Raw genomic sequence first — 16,737 nt, 5'->3', positions numbered from 1 at the left:
CTACTAACTTAAGATGCTACTTTTAGCCAATTTTCGTTTTTGATTCGAATGTCCAATGTCGTTTTTGATTCGAATGTACAATGTCGTTCTGAAATCGAATGTCCAATGTCGTTCTGATATCGAATGTCGAATGCCGTTCTGGTATCAAATGTCGAATGTCGTTCTGGTATCGAATGTCGAATGTCGTTCTGAAATCGAATGTCCAATGTCGTCCTGAAATCGAATGTCCAATGTCGTTCTGGTATCGAATGTCCAATGTCTTTCTGGTATCGAATGTCCAATGCCGTTCTGAAATCGAATGTCCAATGTCGTTCTGAAATCGAATGTCCAATGTCGTTCTGGTATCAAATGTTCGATGTCGTTCTGAAATCGAATGTTCAATGTCGTTCTGAAATCGAATGTCCAATGTCGTTCTGAAATCGAATGTCGAATGTCGTTCTGGTATCGAATGTCCAATGTCGTCTGGTATCGAATGTCGATGTCGTCTGAATCGAATGTCCAATGTCGATCTGGTATCAAATGTCCAATGTCGTTCTGAAATCGAATGTCCAATGTCGTTCTGAAATCGAATGTCCAATGTAGATCTGGTATCAAATGTCCAATGTCGTTCTGGTATCGAATGTCCAATGTCGTTCTGAAATCGAATGTTCAATGTCGATCTGAAATCGAGTGTCGAATGTCGTTCTGGTATCAAATGTCCAATGTCGTTCTGAAATCGAATGTCCAATGTCGTTCTGAAATCGAATGTCCAATGTCGTTCTGGTATCGAATGTCGAATGTCGTTCTGAAATCGAATGTCGAATGTCGATCTGGTATCAAATGTCCAATGTCGTTCTGAAATCGAATGTCCAATGTCGTTCTGAAATCGAATGTCTAATGTAGATCTGGTATCAAATGTCCAATGTCGTTCTGGTATCGAATGTCGAATGTCGTTCTGAAATCGAATGTCCAATGTAGATCTGGTATCAAATGTCCAATGTCGTTCTGAAACCGAATGTCCAATGTCGTTCTGGTATCGAATGTCGAATGTCGTTCTGAAATCGAATGTCGTTCTGGTATCGAATGTCGTTCTGAAATCGAATGTCCAATGTCGTTCTAGATGCGAATGTCCAATGTCGTTCTGAAATCGAATGTCCAATGTCGTTCTGGTATCGAATGTCCAATGTCGTTCTGGATTCGAATGTCCAATGTCGTTCTGGATTCGAATGTCTAATGTCGTTCTAAAATTGAATGTCCAATGTCGTTCTGGTTTCGAATGTCTAATGTCGTTCTAAAATTGAATGTCCAATACGTTCTGGTATCGAATGTGCAATGTCGTTCTGTTCTGAGATCGAATGTTGAATGTCGAAAGTTTAACTTATTGCCAACTTCACGCTTCAAATGTCCAATGTCGTTCTGAGATCGAATGTTCAATGTCGAATGTTGAACTTCTCGCCAACTTCACACACTTAAAAAAATATGGTGTTATTTGCCAAACGTAATTTTGATTGATGAAGGTGGCTGTCGACAGCACAGCCAACCTGTAAATCATCTTTCGAACCGTCTGTGTAAATTGGGAAATAATCTTGATTTCATTATATTTGGACTTAAATATTTCAGGGTTTGTTAAAAAACAAAGACAAATATCAAACAGGGAATACCACGTACCAAAAACGCAGCCTCACCAAAACGAAACCCACAGCACGCAGACGTGCACACAACAAACACACACATACACGCGCACACACACAAAGCCAACACATGAGGACAAAACGAACAAACAAAGGAACACAGTGGGGCACCGCCTTGGAACGGTCAGTGGCAAAAACACCACTGGGGAGCTTAAACCGGTTTATGGTGCGCACCCAACCTCACTCTTAACCCCACCATGTTCCAAAGTCACAAGACAGTGTAAATAAAAGTAATCCCCTTCAGGTGAATCTCTAACACACGTAATGGAAACAAAAAGGCATGGCATGTAAAACACAAAAATGCTCTTGTATAAAAACATAAAAAGCAAACCTTTAGAACCAAAAACGTATGTACTCAATGCTTTTTCAGAAGACAGAGCAACAAGAGAAACACCCTTAAGGGCCCGACGAAACAGGCCAGAAGACAGATATCGAAACAGTTCAGTCCTGGTAGGATTTAAAAACTGCTTATCATAGAGTCCTCCCCCTCTTCCGTCAGACATAATCAAAGAGGGAAGCATAGTGTCCAACTGTAAACGGGTTGAACACTAAACATGCGGTATGTCTCAAAACAGTTGGGTCGTAACCTCTTTTAATAAAACGTTTTATAATTTTACCAAATACATTTGGAAAATTACCATGACCCAAGATCTTACGAAGTTTGTAAACCACATCCCCATAAAAAACGGGTTTAGAAATACCTTCTCGCAGTGTCTTTAAATTACTATTAAATTTTAAAACTAAATCAGAATTACGATAGCAAAATTTAGCAAAATATTTACGCAATTTGTAATAACGGTAGCATTGCTGAAGAAGTTTACTTGTAATATATTGATTACGTTCATTGAAATGCTTGACATGACTACACGCTCTGGCAAACCGAATTAACTGAGAAATATATACCCCATAAGATATAGCCTGAGGTACATCCCCATCCAAATGGGGAAAATTTACAATACTAAAATTAAAATCATCCCTCTTGTCATAAATTTTGGTATGTATAATATTGTCATAAATAGAGAGATGTAAATCTAAAAATGAAGCATCAGTATCCGAATTGTTAGTTTTAATTAACTGAAGCTCCCTAGGATAAATAGTACCCACCAATTTACCAAAAAACGGATTATCCATATTAAGAATATCATCCAGATAGCGTGATGTATTATTGAAAGCAGTTATAATATCTGCCTGCGTATCTGGAGAAAGGCTCAACATAAAGTCTCTTTCATAACAATATAAAAACAAATCTGCGACAAGAGGAGCACAATTTGTTCCCATGGGAATGCCAACTACTTGTCTAAAAACTGCATTCCCAAACCTGATATAAATGTTGTTCAATAAAAGGGAAAGGGCTTTACAAACTTTGTCACAGGTCCACATTGTATAATGTTTAATAATATTGCTAGTAAAAAAATCTTTATCAAAATTGCAAGCGAGAAATGTAGCATTCCCTCTGGCAAAAGTCTTTTGAATTAGGGCAGTTAGTTTGTTATTTATTAAGTTATGTGGTAAAGTGGTATGCAAAGTCGAAAAATCGTATGTACTGACTGTAGATACCTTGTAATTATTAATTTTAAACTTATCCAGGATTTCGCCAGAATTTTTAATCGACCAAAATAAGTGTTTACCAGAGTTTTCGTATACTTTATCGCAGTATCTTTCCACGTGGGCTTTCACAGCAGTTAGACATGATGTTAATAGTTTTGAAATATTTGTAGTTGTACAAAAGCTTGAATTAGCGATGAAGCGAGCTTTGTATGGTTGTTTATGCAATTTAGGAATCCAGTGCATGGTTGGTAGTTTAATTTGTTGATCGTCTATACGAACTTTTAAATTAGAAACTTCAGTGATGTGATCAGTGACCAAATTATTTTCAACAGAAGGGCTCAATGTATAAGTTTTAGTGCTATTTAGTTCGTTTTGTAAAACATTAATATAATGTAGGCGTCAAATGATGGTAATATTGTTGGCCGCCTTGTCTGCTGGAACTAAGACATACTTTGAATGAAATTCTTGGATTTCCTTTTTCAAATGTCTTACAGTAAACTTGGGTTTTGGTGGAAGTAGGTGTTCATTTGTTTGATAAATTTTTATTCGAGAATCAACAATGTTAAAAATATTTCGTTTCCAAGACTTTTTAAAGGCAGATGTCATATCAAAAAGAACTGTAGGAAAATTTACGCTTCATGGTGGTGTATCCGGTATTGAATTTTCTTTTATATCATCTAATTCAATGTCAGTTTCCTTCACAGAAGACTTTATGCGAAATCTAAAAGGTTTCATTTGTTTTGGTTTATTCTCAAATGAGTCAAATTATTTGGGTTTAAAATGATTTTATGAGCAGGATTAAATTTGTTTGCAGCCACCCCCAAAGCATATTGCAATGATAGTTTTTCTCGGCGTGTGTAAAGAGAGGATTCGTTTGCTTCAAATACAAACTTTCAACAGGCGATGTTCTAAATGCACCAAGAGCAATGCGAAGACCTTGATTATTGATGGTATGTAGCATTTGTAAATAAGATTTTCTTGCTGGACTAGATGCAACACAACTGTGATATAGCTTTCTCGGTGTTTCCGAGGTATCTACAATTCAGATTATATTTGATCTTATCAAAGCTCTATAAAGTCTTAATAACACCTTGCGATCGGCTCCCCAATCAGTATTTGAAATTCCCTTTAAAAGATTCAATGACTTCAAACATTTGGCTTTCAGGTATTTAATATGTCGTATCAAAGAAAGCTTTTTATCAAATATAACACCAAAAAAATTTACTTCGTCAACAACGTGTATTTTTATACCATTTGGGAAAAGCTCAGGCTCACAATGTTGGTTCTATATTTGACAAAAGTGGACATACTGAGTTCTCGATTTGTCAAATCAAGTGAATTGTCTGTTGCAGGATGAAGATACGTTTTTAATCTATCATTTAATAAACAGAGAGCATTTCTCTTTCATTAAAATTTTCAACTATTTTACCTTTAGTGTCATAACAGCCCCAAAACTCATGATGACCATTAAAATCTCCCATAAGCAAAAATGGCTGTTGTAATTGTTTTATAAAATTGTCAAGATCTTCAAAGTAAAGTTTAAATTTAGGAAGTATATAAATCGACCAGAATGTAACTGACTGAATATTTATATTTAGAACAATTTGTCTTTGTGTTCATGAATTATTAATAATAGTAGATGTACCACCAGAAGCTCTGTCAGTATTAGTATTAATGAAGTTATACATTGGGTAATTTTTTAAAGATATTTTGTCAGTTTCCTTTACAAATGTTTCACAAAGGCACTTAACTGAAAGATTGTATTTGATAAGATGAGGAGAATTTCATTATACAGGGTAATTCCACTGGATAATTATACTTGCCATTTAATAATATTTGTTTAAAATGGTAAATTAGTGCTGCACTGAGTCGGGAGGTGGGACCCTTTTGATCTTCACCTCTTTTGCGCTAATTAAACTGGACGGAGACAACGGCGGATCGTCGTCATCCTTCCTCATCAACCGGTTCAAATCAAGAGGGAACCGGTTATGGCTTTGTATAGGATCATTAGATACCTTTCCAAACCCATCAGTTTTCAAGTCATTTTCTTTTTGTTTGTGTGTTTGACTCATCCCACGTTAATTAGTTTGATATAACATTTTGCTTTGTTTGTTCGTTTTGGGTTTAACGCGGTTTTTCAACAGTAGTTCAGTCATGTTAACCTAATCACTGTTCCTGGATTTTGTACCAGTACAAATCTGTTCTCCGCAAGTAACTACCAACTTCCCCACATGAATCAGAGGTGGAGGACGAATGATTTCACACACAATGTCTTTTATCAAATCGTTATAAAGAACATACGCCCTGCCCGGGGATCGAACTCACGACTCCACGATCCGTAGACCAACGCTCTCCCTTCTGTACTAAGCGGGCGGGCTACATTTTGCTTTGTCGACGGCGTACTTGAATACTTGGGTACAATTTGTACAACTGGTTGCATCCTTGGTTTAGTAGCTGCATTTGTAACTAGTGGTGTCTGAGCAGGCTTTGTTGCAACCTTCGGTTTTTCTATTAGTACATCTGGGACAGGCAAAGAAGCTGATTGCGTAGACGCATCAATACACTTAATTGATCTGTTTGTGTTAGATTTTGTTATTGAAGAATAGGTCGGTGTCAGTGATGGAGATATGAATTAGCATTTGCAATTTGTCTAGCTTCAGGAAATCCACTGCCTTATGTCTTGCACTCTCGAGACTTGGCTGAATGTGACTCGCTGCAATTCACACAACACAATGGATGACTGCGGGTGTCATGCTCATGTGAATAGCTATTCTGGCCGCACTTTGGGCAAATGTTGTTACCTTTACAGTTCTTTTCGTTGTGCCCAAACTTAAAACAATTATAATATTGAAAAGAACTGGATATATAAGTAGTAACTTTTGTACGCAGATAGCCAACGTTTATAAAAGAAGGGAGAAACGGAATGCCAAATGTTAGAATGGTAGTGTTTGTGTGGATTTCTGTTTGCCTACTCTTCATTTTGATGCGTCTAGCAACAGTGACATGTTGTGCATTAAGTCCTTGCACAATTTCCGTCTCTGATGAAATATATAAAGAACATCAGACCTTCTGGCCTGTTTCGCCGGGCCAATGATGGTGATTTTTGGTGCTCACTCTTCTTCAAAGGCGTTGGGTGTATACATAAGGTTTTTTCTGTTTACAAGAGAATGGCTTGTTAGTTTATTATGCCTCATGCGCGTAAGGGATTTTCCTGGCGAGGAAAGCTTTTCACACTATTCTGTAACTTTGGATCATTATAGGGATTATAGTGAGATTCGGTTAACCGAATTAAACTCCCCAGTAGTGTTTTTGCTACTTACCGTTCTAAGGCAGGGCGTTCCTTTATGTTCTTATATTTGTTCGTTTTGTCTCCTCGTTGTTTTAATGTTTTATTTGATCAAAATATACACCGTTATATGATTGTGGTTTTATTTGTCTTTTCCTATTGCATCTTTATCCTATTTTAATTTGATCCACCTAATTGGCCTTGTGAAAGCCAAGACGAGCTTATAAACAACTGAAAAGTTAAGAAAAGTTTTACCATATTTATTAGAAAGAAACCCACAAGATGTATGAGTAAGAAAATTCATTCATAACCCAAATTTCACAAACAGGACATAATGGATTCATAATGGCTGTTCTCACAATGGTCCAGTATGAAATATCTCGGATCTATTACAGAGTTTAAACTCATGGTAATTTACGTTTTACTATTGCTTTTATATGCTAGAGGCAATAATGTGAATCATTTGTCATTTTGTAAATTTCTTATTTATTTTTAACTTTTAAAAGTGTTTGGAGTAATTCCCCTTTTTCTGAACAACATGAAGTATTACCGATGTGATCTAAAAGACCTAAATCTTATTTTTTAATAACATAACTAAGTATCAAATATTCGAGAGAACTTTTCGGAGAATGTTCACTCAGTATTTATAGAAACGCAACGTTGCAGTATTTTACTATACATTCCATATGACATGAATATTACTTAAATGTCTGTACGGAGATATTACACATAACATCTTTGTTTAAAATATAAGGATACTGTCTTTAAAAGTAACTAAACTATTCTTTTTACATGTGGTTCTCTTCTAAACTTTACAAAAACATTGAGACGTTTTAATCAATCCTTCCATTTATTTCGTAGTCAACAAAGAACATGTCCTACCTGTAAAACTAAAGTTATCATTTGTGATGAAAGTCTCGACACTTCCGAACGTTATAGAAAGTAAAGTTCAATTCATTTTGAAGACAAAACCTAAATGTTAGACATACAATGTAGAGTAATATATCCATTAAGACATTTTATAAACATATGTTACATGAAATATATAGTATATAATTCTATGTCGAACGGGATTTCACACAGATAGGTAAAACACTATTAAGCCTTGTATAATAATAATGCGTTTGTATATTCATATCAAAGGCTTAAAGGTTGCCTATTTTACTGCATTGGAACACCTGCCTTTGTTATTACAAAAGGAATGTCTTTTTTCGCCGGTTGCCGATTTGGTTGTATTGGAACAGTTGTATGCGGTACCATTATATGTCTGTTATTTCTCTGTTGTTGCCAGTTGATCTGGTCTGGCCGTATATTCGTCATTTCAACTCTGCCCGACTGACGGTTCACTGCAAAAAGATACAAAAAACATTCTGTTAAAAAAGAGAACGTTTAAATTGATTAATTATCAAATACAGTTTGATCACAGAAATGAGTAAATCGTAATTATGAACAGGTTTGTAGGTAATAGCTTACCCATTTAGCAATTGTAACAGTCATAATAACAAGACAAGTGAGAATTTTTTGCTAGTATTATACAAAACAAATTAAGCAAAATAACCTAGATTTGGCACTCGTGTGATAGAAATTGCAATTTTGATAAAATTAGGGAAATAACTCCAGTCATGTTGATTCGATTAAACGAATTGCATGTTAGCTGCTCTGAGTAAATACAAACTCATAAAATTATGCGACTAACCTTTACACTGATATAACTGCAGAATGACACACGGACATCCCTCCGCTTTTCGCGGGGGTGGGGGGATTGAAATAGTGTTTATATGATAAGAAAAAAAAACAGAAAAAGGACTGTCAGTGAAACAAAAACTGTGTAAAATGGAGCTGTAATAATTTCCACAAACCATTTGATCTAGAACGTCTGCACTTCAGTGCGACGAGGACGATGATAACTAGCACAAAAATTCCAGCAGCTGCGATTATAACACCATACCACCATCGGAATGTACTGCTAATAGAAAAATATACAGTGTTTAAAGGTTGCTTTTCCCTCAACGCATTTGGTAAGGAATCTGGCTTAGCATGTATAATTTTCCATGCGAAGAGGTCATTCAAGTAATCCGTAGAAGGTCAATGATTCTACCTAGTGTTCGGCATAACATCCGGAGGGACACATAGCGCCGCCATTTGACTTTATATTGTGCCGGTGTGACCAAAAGCCCAACACAAGAAAATACTTTCTTGCTGTCTATGAAATATGTAGAAAAGCTATTAAAAATAATTTTTAGCTGTATTAAACTAATAAGATATTAATTTATATGATATTCATGTATTAGTTTTATACATTTCTACACCCTACCCTTCCTATCCCTTTTTCTGTATTTTACATAAAATTAAAATGCACTTGTTAGATGTTTTAAGCAACCAGTCTATAATATTTTTCCGTTACAGTTTCTTTTTGTTGTGGGCCTACTTTGCAAATGCGTGGCTCTGAGGCTGTATTTGTGGTGCTCTGTGCTTCCGAGAAATCTATCCTTACCTATATCTTTTATATATACTAGTATATATATACAGAGAGAGAGAGACATACACACACAGGGAGATGCTGCACCCGTTTTTGAACAATTTGTCTAGATGGTAATTTTGATCCAAATTAATAAAATATTTAAATCAGAAATACTGTCAAAATATAATTTAATTTACCTTGAAAGTGATATCCGGTATTTACTTCGTCGTGTTGTGTAATCATTGAACCTTCTTGTCGGTTTTGCTGTGGGAGAGCGTTCTGTTGGTTTTGCTGTGGGAGAGCGTTCTGTCGGCTTTGCTGTAGGAGAGCGTGTTATGGATTTTGTGGTTGTCTTTGACGACGGCTTTCTAGTTGAACTGTTATGAAAATAATTCTACAATAATTTATGTAAATAACAGTGATAACATGTATTTATTTTCTTGTATATGTACTTATAAATTGCATCGTTCATTCTGTAAAATTAGAAAATTCCGCATTGCATTTACTAACCTTATGATTGTATTCGCGTGAGATTTGCTTAAACTATATTTTTCTGGTTGCATTAACCATTCGCATAGAATTTAGTTACTTTAGTGATTGTAAATGTATGTGAAAATATATGGGTAGAATGATTGAAAATAAAGAAGGATATCAGTATGTGAGGGAGAATATCAGTCTGGAAACTTGTCATCATCATAATTTTACTACAGTGTAATAAATAAAGAACTCAGAGGGCTAACTTCTTGTTAATGCATCTGTTGTTTAGAATATCATGATTATAAATCTCAGTCTGGCTAGTTTACTTTTGGTGCCTTCAGCTATTTGACGTGTTAAAAGATTTTTAGGTGCTACATTTAACAAGAATAAAATACCGTAACAATTTCAAATAACAGATATAACAGATGCTAAATTTAAAAACAAATCGGATAGTTTTTTTAAGAAATGGCTATTATTGAGTTGGTATTGACTACAACATGTAACTACCATTACATCTGTCACGCACACTTCAAGAATTACAGAAATTTTGTATTTATCGTAAATGGACATGAACATATTTGGAAACAAATTGCAAGAAAGAAATAGTTGCCATATATGGCGTTGCGTTTTTAATTCACGTCAGTTTACAACAAGACTTCTTTGAATGAAGAAAAAATAATTTAGATTAGGGATTCTAAGAATTACTTATGATGAAGATATGACTCAAGTGTCACAGGGTGAGAAAAATGTGGAGCCAGACCGGGACTCGAACCCGGGGCCTCGGAATACCGTTCCGATGCTCTACCAACTGAGCTACCCGGCCGCCTACACACTTTCTACCCGTTTTAGTATTCAAGTCCTATACCGTGACACAAGTATGACTTAAAAGAATACTAACATTTGTTTTCCTACCGGAGTATTCTAAATAGCTGAAAAGGTTAGCTTTGTGTAAAAGCTAGTCAGAGGCCCGTTTAAAATGCTGAAAATCATGAAACATCTGTGAGGTGCAAAAACAACTGTGGCTTTATATATTGCAGCAGCTTGTTCTCAGCTTGTCAATGCACTTACAATTGCTTGTAGAGAAAGCAAAGTAAAATCGCCTCCATGGAATTCCAAAGCTTCGGTCTTTAACGTTGCTTTAGAAAAAAGATCCTATCTGTAAAAACATTATAACTTACTAAGTGTGTTTCAGTTGAAAAGATATAATTTGCGAAATAACTTTATGTAGATAAAAATTTCAAGGAGATAAGAGAATAAAGTAATGATTTTTATTAAGATTTCGTTAATTGTATACTTAAAGGTTAGTCAATAGCATATAATTGCTATTTGAAATAGAAAAAAGGAAATCCCACAGGTCACCAAAACACGAGTGATAAAAAATGAAAATGTCGCAAGCTCAGATTGAATGAGCCTGTTCAAGGTTAAAACATGCTGACTTCCATCTTACTTCTTTTTGTTAAATTTCACTGAATGTTGAATACTATTAATTACTATTATAACAACAAATGTTTAGTTGGAAATATCGCATATATCTAATACACACTTACAACCTATCCGGCACACATTTCCTATTTTCACAAAAATATCCGGGGAGACAGCAAAGGCCCAGCCCACAACATGTATGGCCGCTTTTGCAATAGTAGATATTGTTGCCACAGCATACGTCTCCCGCTGGCATACATCTCAAAAAGCCACAGCAATCTTGGCCCTTTTTGCAGTAGTGCAAACCTGTCATAAGCAGAAAGCAATGTTGTGAAAATATTTCAATTATAATGCATGCTAATTGCAGACCGGTCGATAGAAAACTCGTGCATCATTCAGCGAGGTAAAAAACATCATGTTTTCTCTTCTTTCTCTTTTCCTTCGCTTTTGGAAGATTCGAAAATACATTTTTGCTCATGGTATTAGAATATTCAAGATAACTTAAACATTTAAAAACATTTTATATTTCCATCTCATAAAAAAGTATAACTTACACGATAATAGCGCCGTCGAGAAAACAATAGAAGTATGAAAAACAACTTATTATTTGTAACAAGCGGAAACAGCGAACGCCATCCGAAAGTGTAAACAAATTACAGTGGAAAATAACGTGGATTTTGTGTTGAAAAAAAAGTGCTTACCACAGTTGACTAAGTCCGAATGATTAACACATGTTCCATCATTCAAGCATACTTGTGTAGCTGAAAATTAAAATGCTATCTTATTTAAATGATAACGATGTTGCTGATTGCAGACCTGGAGCAGTCGTCTGTGCATGTCCGGAAATGATTATCAATTTGAGCGTACGGCAATATAATATCTTATCATTCAAATCGCTTGAATCCGTTATATATGGAGACTGTAATTTATCACAGGCACTCCAGGTCTTTTTTAGTCACAGTCGGATAATAATACATCATTTTTTTTAAATTTAAAAGCAGCAGTAAATTCAAAGATAAAAAAATAACGAAATATTTTCTGAATTTCAGAATATAGAAAAGCTCTAAGAAGTTGTATGTCAGGTCAGCATCATGTTTATATATATTACGGTGTTGATATGGAAGCATCTTTCGGTTGTGTGTAAATAAGATGGGTTTGCGTACACGAATCTTCTGTCCAAAATGTTATCAAAAGTGGCGAAAGAAGATGATGAAAATATTTATTTAGAAAGTTCATTCTTCAGGTCACGGTGTAAGAATTACAGAATATATCATGATGGAAATCTAAACTGGAATCATTTTGAATTGCGTCAAATACTTTTACAAACTCGAGACGTTGCTGGGGTTGTTTTTAGTCACACTGTCCCAAATTCGACTCATCTATTCTATTTTGTTTCCTGTTCTTTTCATATGACATTAACATAAAAACTGACATTTTTCTGCAATTTGCGGTAACATTTGAAATTCTGTAATAAAGTTTAAAAAAACGGTTTAACCTGTATATACATATACCCCATTGATAGAAAATATCATTACATGAAGATGCTGTATGGTTTTGTTTTACAGATCGATTAAACGGAATTACAAACGAAAAACGCAATAAAATAATAAAAATAATTGCAACTTGTAAGGATACAATTGAAATACCCAGTTAACAAAATGCATTTACGTCGCTGGGATAATATGAAACACCGGTAAAATAACATATTTTTCTTATCGTGTGCAGTATTCCTTATTAAGGAAAGTCTAAAAAGGCAAGAAAGTCAAATTTGTATTCAAAAGACTGAAAAAAAAAGACTACAAAAGATAAAAGGTAAGGGTAGATTTCTTGTAGGTAATGTTTTTAAAACTTGCCAATTAATGTCAAACATGTTCAGTTATTTAAGATACTGACAAACAATATTCTTATTTTAGAGCTTTGCATTGGAAAATGTTAAATAATTGTTTCGTATATAAAAAAAAGTTGATTTGTCAAGTTTCGGGACACAATTTCGCCTTACATTTCATAGAATGATTGGTAGAAATTTCGTCCATTGATACAGAAATGTCATTGATCTATTTACGTAGGGATAACGCCTGTTATTTTGTTATAACATCTGCAGAATCCCGAGGGATTGGTTGGTGCCCGAGCCCGGTAGGGCTCGGGTATCGACGTATCCCGATAGATTTTGAAGATGTTATAACATGAAATGAACATGCGCTAACGCTTTTCTAAAATAAAACGCGTAAAAACTAATAAATGAATACGTTATCCCTCAACGTCATTAAATATCCATGAAATGCGTGAAAATGTCAGTTGTTTATTCACGTTGGCATCATTTTCATCTGAATTATCTGTTTTGGGACTGTCATACGTTTACGCTTTGCCACGGCACACACACACATAAAAGGTGGAGCACATGAATCACCTTGTTAATACACGTTTTATCTTCTGTTAAAACACCCTCGAAAAGTACAGCAGTTTTATTCTTGAGTTGACGTATGCCAATATATGCATTACAAAAAAGAAAGTAATATGTACGAAAATTTCGGAAACAGAACTTTTAAATGATAACTTTGCTAGTAGCATGTGATCTGTTATGTTGCGCCGTTGTGTGGTGCTGTTATATAAAGTTTCCATTTGATCCCAGTTTTGTGCATTACGTGATTATGTTGTGTAATTTTAGCATGCGTGATTTGCAAAAATATATATAGCAATTATATCGGTAATGATAATTTTTAACTTCTTGATGCCAAAACTTGTCCAAAGACACAGCAAAGAGTAACCTCTTGCTGTAAGTATAATTACTTACAAGAACATCTGTCCCCGCATTTGTCCGCCGCCTCAACACTTAACAGCAACCCTGAAATGCATGAAAGCTATCTAATATCACAAGGATTTTCATAACATCTGTACGACTAGAAATTGGTTAGAAATTTAATTCCATTGTTTGTATATCGAAGGAAACATAGTATGTTTAATTTAATCAAGTTAAAAAAATCTTATTTATGGTCGGTTGTTTAAAATTTTCATCCTACAGTTTTAGTGAAACATATTTTGCTTTATAACATTATCAATCGAGTTTGGTTTAACAAGAAATTTTGACAGGGCATTTTCCATTGTAAGATTCAGTTATTTTTGATACCAAAAAGATCTAAAATTAAATTTGTCGATGTAATGTTATAAAACTTTCAGGATGACCTCTCTGTGTAGAAATTTCGAAAATATTTGCTTTTGAAATTATTATTCGGTCCAACTTTTCACAGAAATAAATCATTGTTTTAGCCATAGATTGACAGTATTAAATGTGTTTTTTTTTAATAAAAAATATCCAACTAGATTCCACCACCCCTGGCGATCTTTGGAATGACGCACCAGTTAGATCTACATAATACAGAAAAAAAGTTAACGGTAGATGAAGCGGCTTTCTCACTTTTATGAAGAACACACAATATCTTTATTCAAAGTATATACTTAAAATCAGTGCAGGCTGGTATTTACTACTAATAATTCTGAACAAAACAGCTAACTCGCCATTTCTTAATTTGTGAATGAATTGGAAATAATGAAATGTACTTTACTGAAATTTAGCGTGTATTTTTGTGACTTGAGGTGCGGTTGTAAAATGAATAGGTGAATCGGTATTTTTGAAATTTTGATACGTTATTAAAATGTTAATCTAAATATGTGTACATGTATATTTTTAAGATACGGACAAGGGAACAACTGATGGGTTAGCTGTTTTGTCCAGTGTATTGTCAGTACCAAGCATACCAAACCAAAATATTTATGTTAATTTTAGAAAGTACAAATTGGTTAAATAGTTCCAGCATCTGAATATATAGATTTAGAAAAAAAACTGCATCATGTAAGTCATATAATAGTAAGATAAGCTTACACAAAACGTTTGACTTATGTAATGTAACACCGATTTGTGATGCTTTATAGACTTGACAGCCTTATATTGTTATTTAAAGTTCGAGCTATTCCTTTTTGGTATCAATTAAAAAATAGAATGAATGGTTATTACATGTAGTACCAAATAAGATATTTTCGGAATGTTAGCTCATCATTTGAAAATATATATTTATCCTTTTTATAGAATATTTTCATTTTATTTTTTACGTCTTTGATATATTCCAGTTTAATGCTTTCATAAAATAAATTAAAAAAGAAAACGTATAATTATCTTACTTGTGAAGAGTAAAATCGTTAGTAGTATATCCATTTTCTTATCTTTTCACAGAAAACTTAACTTTGATAACTCTTTGCATTATGGTATATTGCATCGCTTTCCAAGCATTAAATAGTAATCTTCAAGGTTAGGTAAAATACCCTTATGTATAATATCTATACGATATTTTGAAATCATAACATATACTGTATTTCACAATTTCATATATTTAAACAAAATTATGGACAGGATGCAACAAAAATTCGTCTTGTAACTCTAGGTGCTTATTTAATAGTTGTGAATCATACTGATGAAGGATCCAAACTTATTTTCGTTAAAATGGTTTTGAAATAGTTACAGTATCATCACATATCATTCACAGCCGGACACAGTGCTCCCTCTCTACAGCGGCCCTCTGAACAACAATTCCCTCCTTGCAACAACACTTGCTACTGACTCCAAATATGCTAATTGTTCTTTATATTACCTCTCTGCAACAACTCCCTCCGAACAACAACCAAACTTCCGTCTCCCAAAGGGTGTTATTGTAGAGAGGGAGCACTGTATATAACTTTGATTTGCCGTATTGAAAATATCGTTCTGGTGCTCTTCTTTAGTCATGCTGTCCGTTAATCGGATAGCACGGTATATGCGGTATTTTGTGAATGGTCGTTTGGGCGACTTGGCGGAGCAATATGATAACACGTAACCTTGACAAATTTCAGTCGTAAGTTTTGCAAAATTCTAATAGAATAGTCAACAGTTCTTTCATTTATTCAAATGTTATTAATTCATTCTATCATTTGCTTTCCGTCCATTTCCTATCATTTCCTAGGGAATGTGGGTTGGGACATGCCATTTGCCATTTGTTATTAAAGTCACTTGCTTATTGACAGTTGGGACTATCGAATCCCATGACTGCATGTTTCTTACTATTTTCATTTTGCTACTTGCTTTTCATGATTTGCTGTTTGCGTTTTACGATTTTTTTCCGTTTTGCTTTTTCCGACAGCATAACTGATCACATAACATAAACACAGCGAGGACAAAGAAGGACAAATAAAAGGATACATTAGGCCTGCTTTTAATTTGCTTGCTTGTGTCATCTTTTAGGTTAAGCCATCACAGAAAGTATTTCCATCGTGTTTATGTATCTCTATCACCGATATACAAACCGCAGAAAAAATATTCAATATGAATGACTTCTGTCTCTTGCTTAGCGTACCCTAGTATTGGCAACTATCCATGTTTTCTATTTTATCGAAGTCGCAAGGATATCTCAAAATTGTTAATTGTATAAATGCATTTAATTTAGAGAAGTAATATTCATTATATATTTTTTAATGTTTATCTAAATTTGATCACTAATTGATTTCGTTAAGTGGGGATTTTCTCAACTAACTTTTGCAATGAATCACGGTGAATAATATTTCACGCATGATATTTTCTTTTCTATTTCTCTTAAAAGGGAAAATTTATGAAAATATCTACAATCTGATATACCGAATCTGCAACCGGGTTTTGTAAATTTCGAAAGATTTAAGATATTGTTCATGCATCATTCGAATGTCGTTAGGAGTGGTAGTATGGCGATATTTCTTATCCTATAGATATCTTAAGTATTGTTAGTTGTATGGCAAAAATTGTATACTGTAGCCCGTAAATCCTTCATTTTTCGATTTTACTGATATTTTTTTGCTTCTAATTTTACTAAGATATG

General features: G+C 34.3%; 1 protein-coding gene across 2 annotated transcripts; it reads right to left on the bottom strand.

Moving 5' to 3' along the window:
* Positions 1 to 6,748: 6,748 nt before the first annotated feature.
* LOC123545784 (uncharacterized) lies at positions 6,749 to 15,171 on the bottom strand. 2 transcript variants are annotated; one of them, XM_045332092.2, is made up of 7 exons: positions 15,038 to 15,171; positions 13,656 to 13,706; positions 11,566 to 11,625; positions 10,990 to 11,170; positions 9,163 to 9,342; positions 8,364 to 8,467; positions 6,749 to 7,850 (listed from the first exon to the last, which is right to left on the bottom strand). In XM_045332092.2, exons 1-7 carry the CDS (start codon positions 15,069 to 15,071, stop codon positions 7,666 to 7,668), a joined length of 795 nt encoding a protein of 264 aa, XP_045188027.2. In that variant the 5' UTR covers positions 15,072 to 15,171; the 3' UTR covers positions 6,749 to 7,665. The 2 variants fall into 2 exon arrangements, with proteins under 2 accessions (XP_045188027.2, XP_045188026.2); XM_045332091.2 differs by having other exon boundaries at positions 8,364 to 8,470; positions 15,038 to 15,169.
* Between the last annotated feature and the right edge of the window lie 1,566 nt (positions 15,172 to 16,737).

Source organism: Mercenaria mercenaria, chromosome 1 (genome assembly GCF_021730395.1).
Source record: "Mercenaria mercenaria strain notata chromosome 1, MADL_Memer_1, whole genome shotgun sequence".
Lineage (NCBI taxonomy): Eukaryota > Metazoa > Mollusca > Bivalvia > Venerida > Veneridae > Mercenaria > Mercenaria mercenaria.
Note: the sequence above shows the minus strand (reverse complement) of the source record. Positions and strands in the feature narration are given on the sequence as shown.

Coding starts and splice junctions, on each gene's coding strand:
- LOC123545784 (XM_045332091.2), bottom strand. CDS start 15,071: ATGGATATACTACTAACGATTTTACTCTTCACAA. Junction 9,343..10,989: donor AAATGTGTGCCGGATAGGTT/GTAAGTGTGTAT, acceptor TTTTCATAACAG/TTCAACTAGAAAGCCGTCGT. Junction 8,471..9,162: donor TACCGGATATCACTTTCAAG/GTAAATTAAATT, acceptor TTTTTCTATTAG/CAGTACATTCCGATGGTGGT.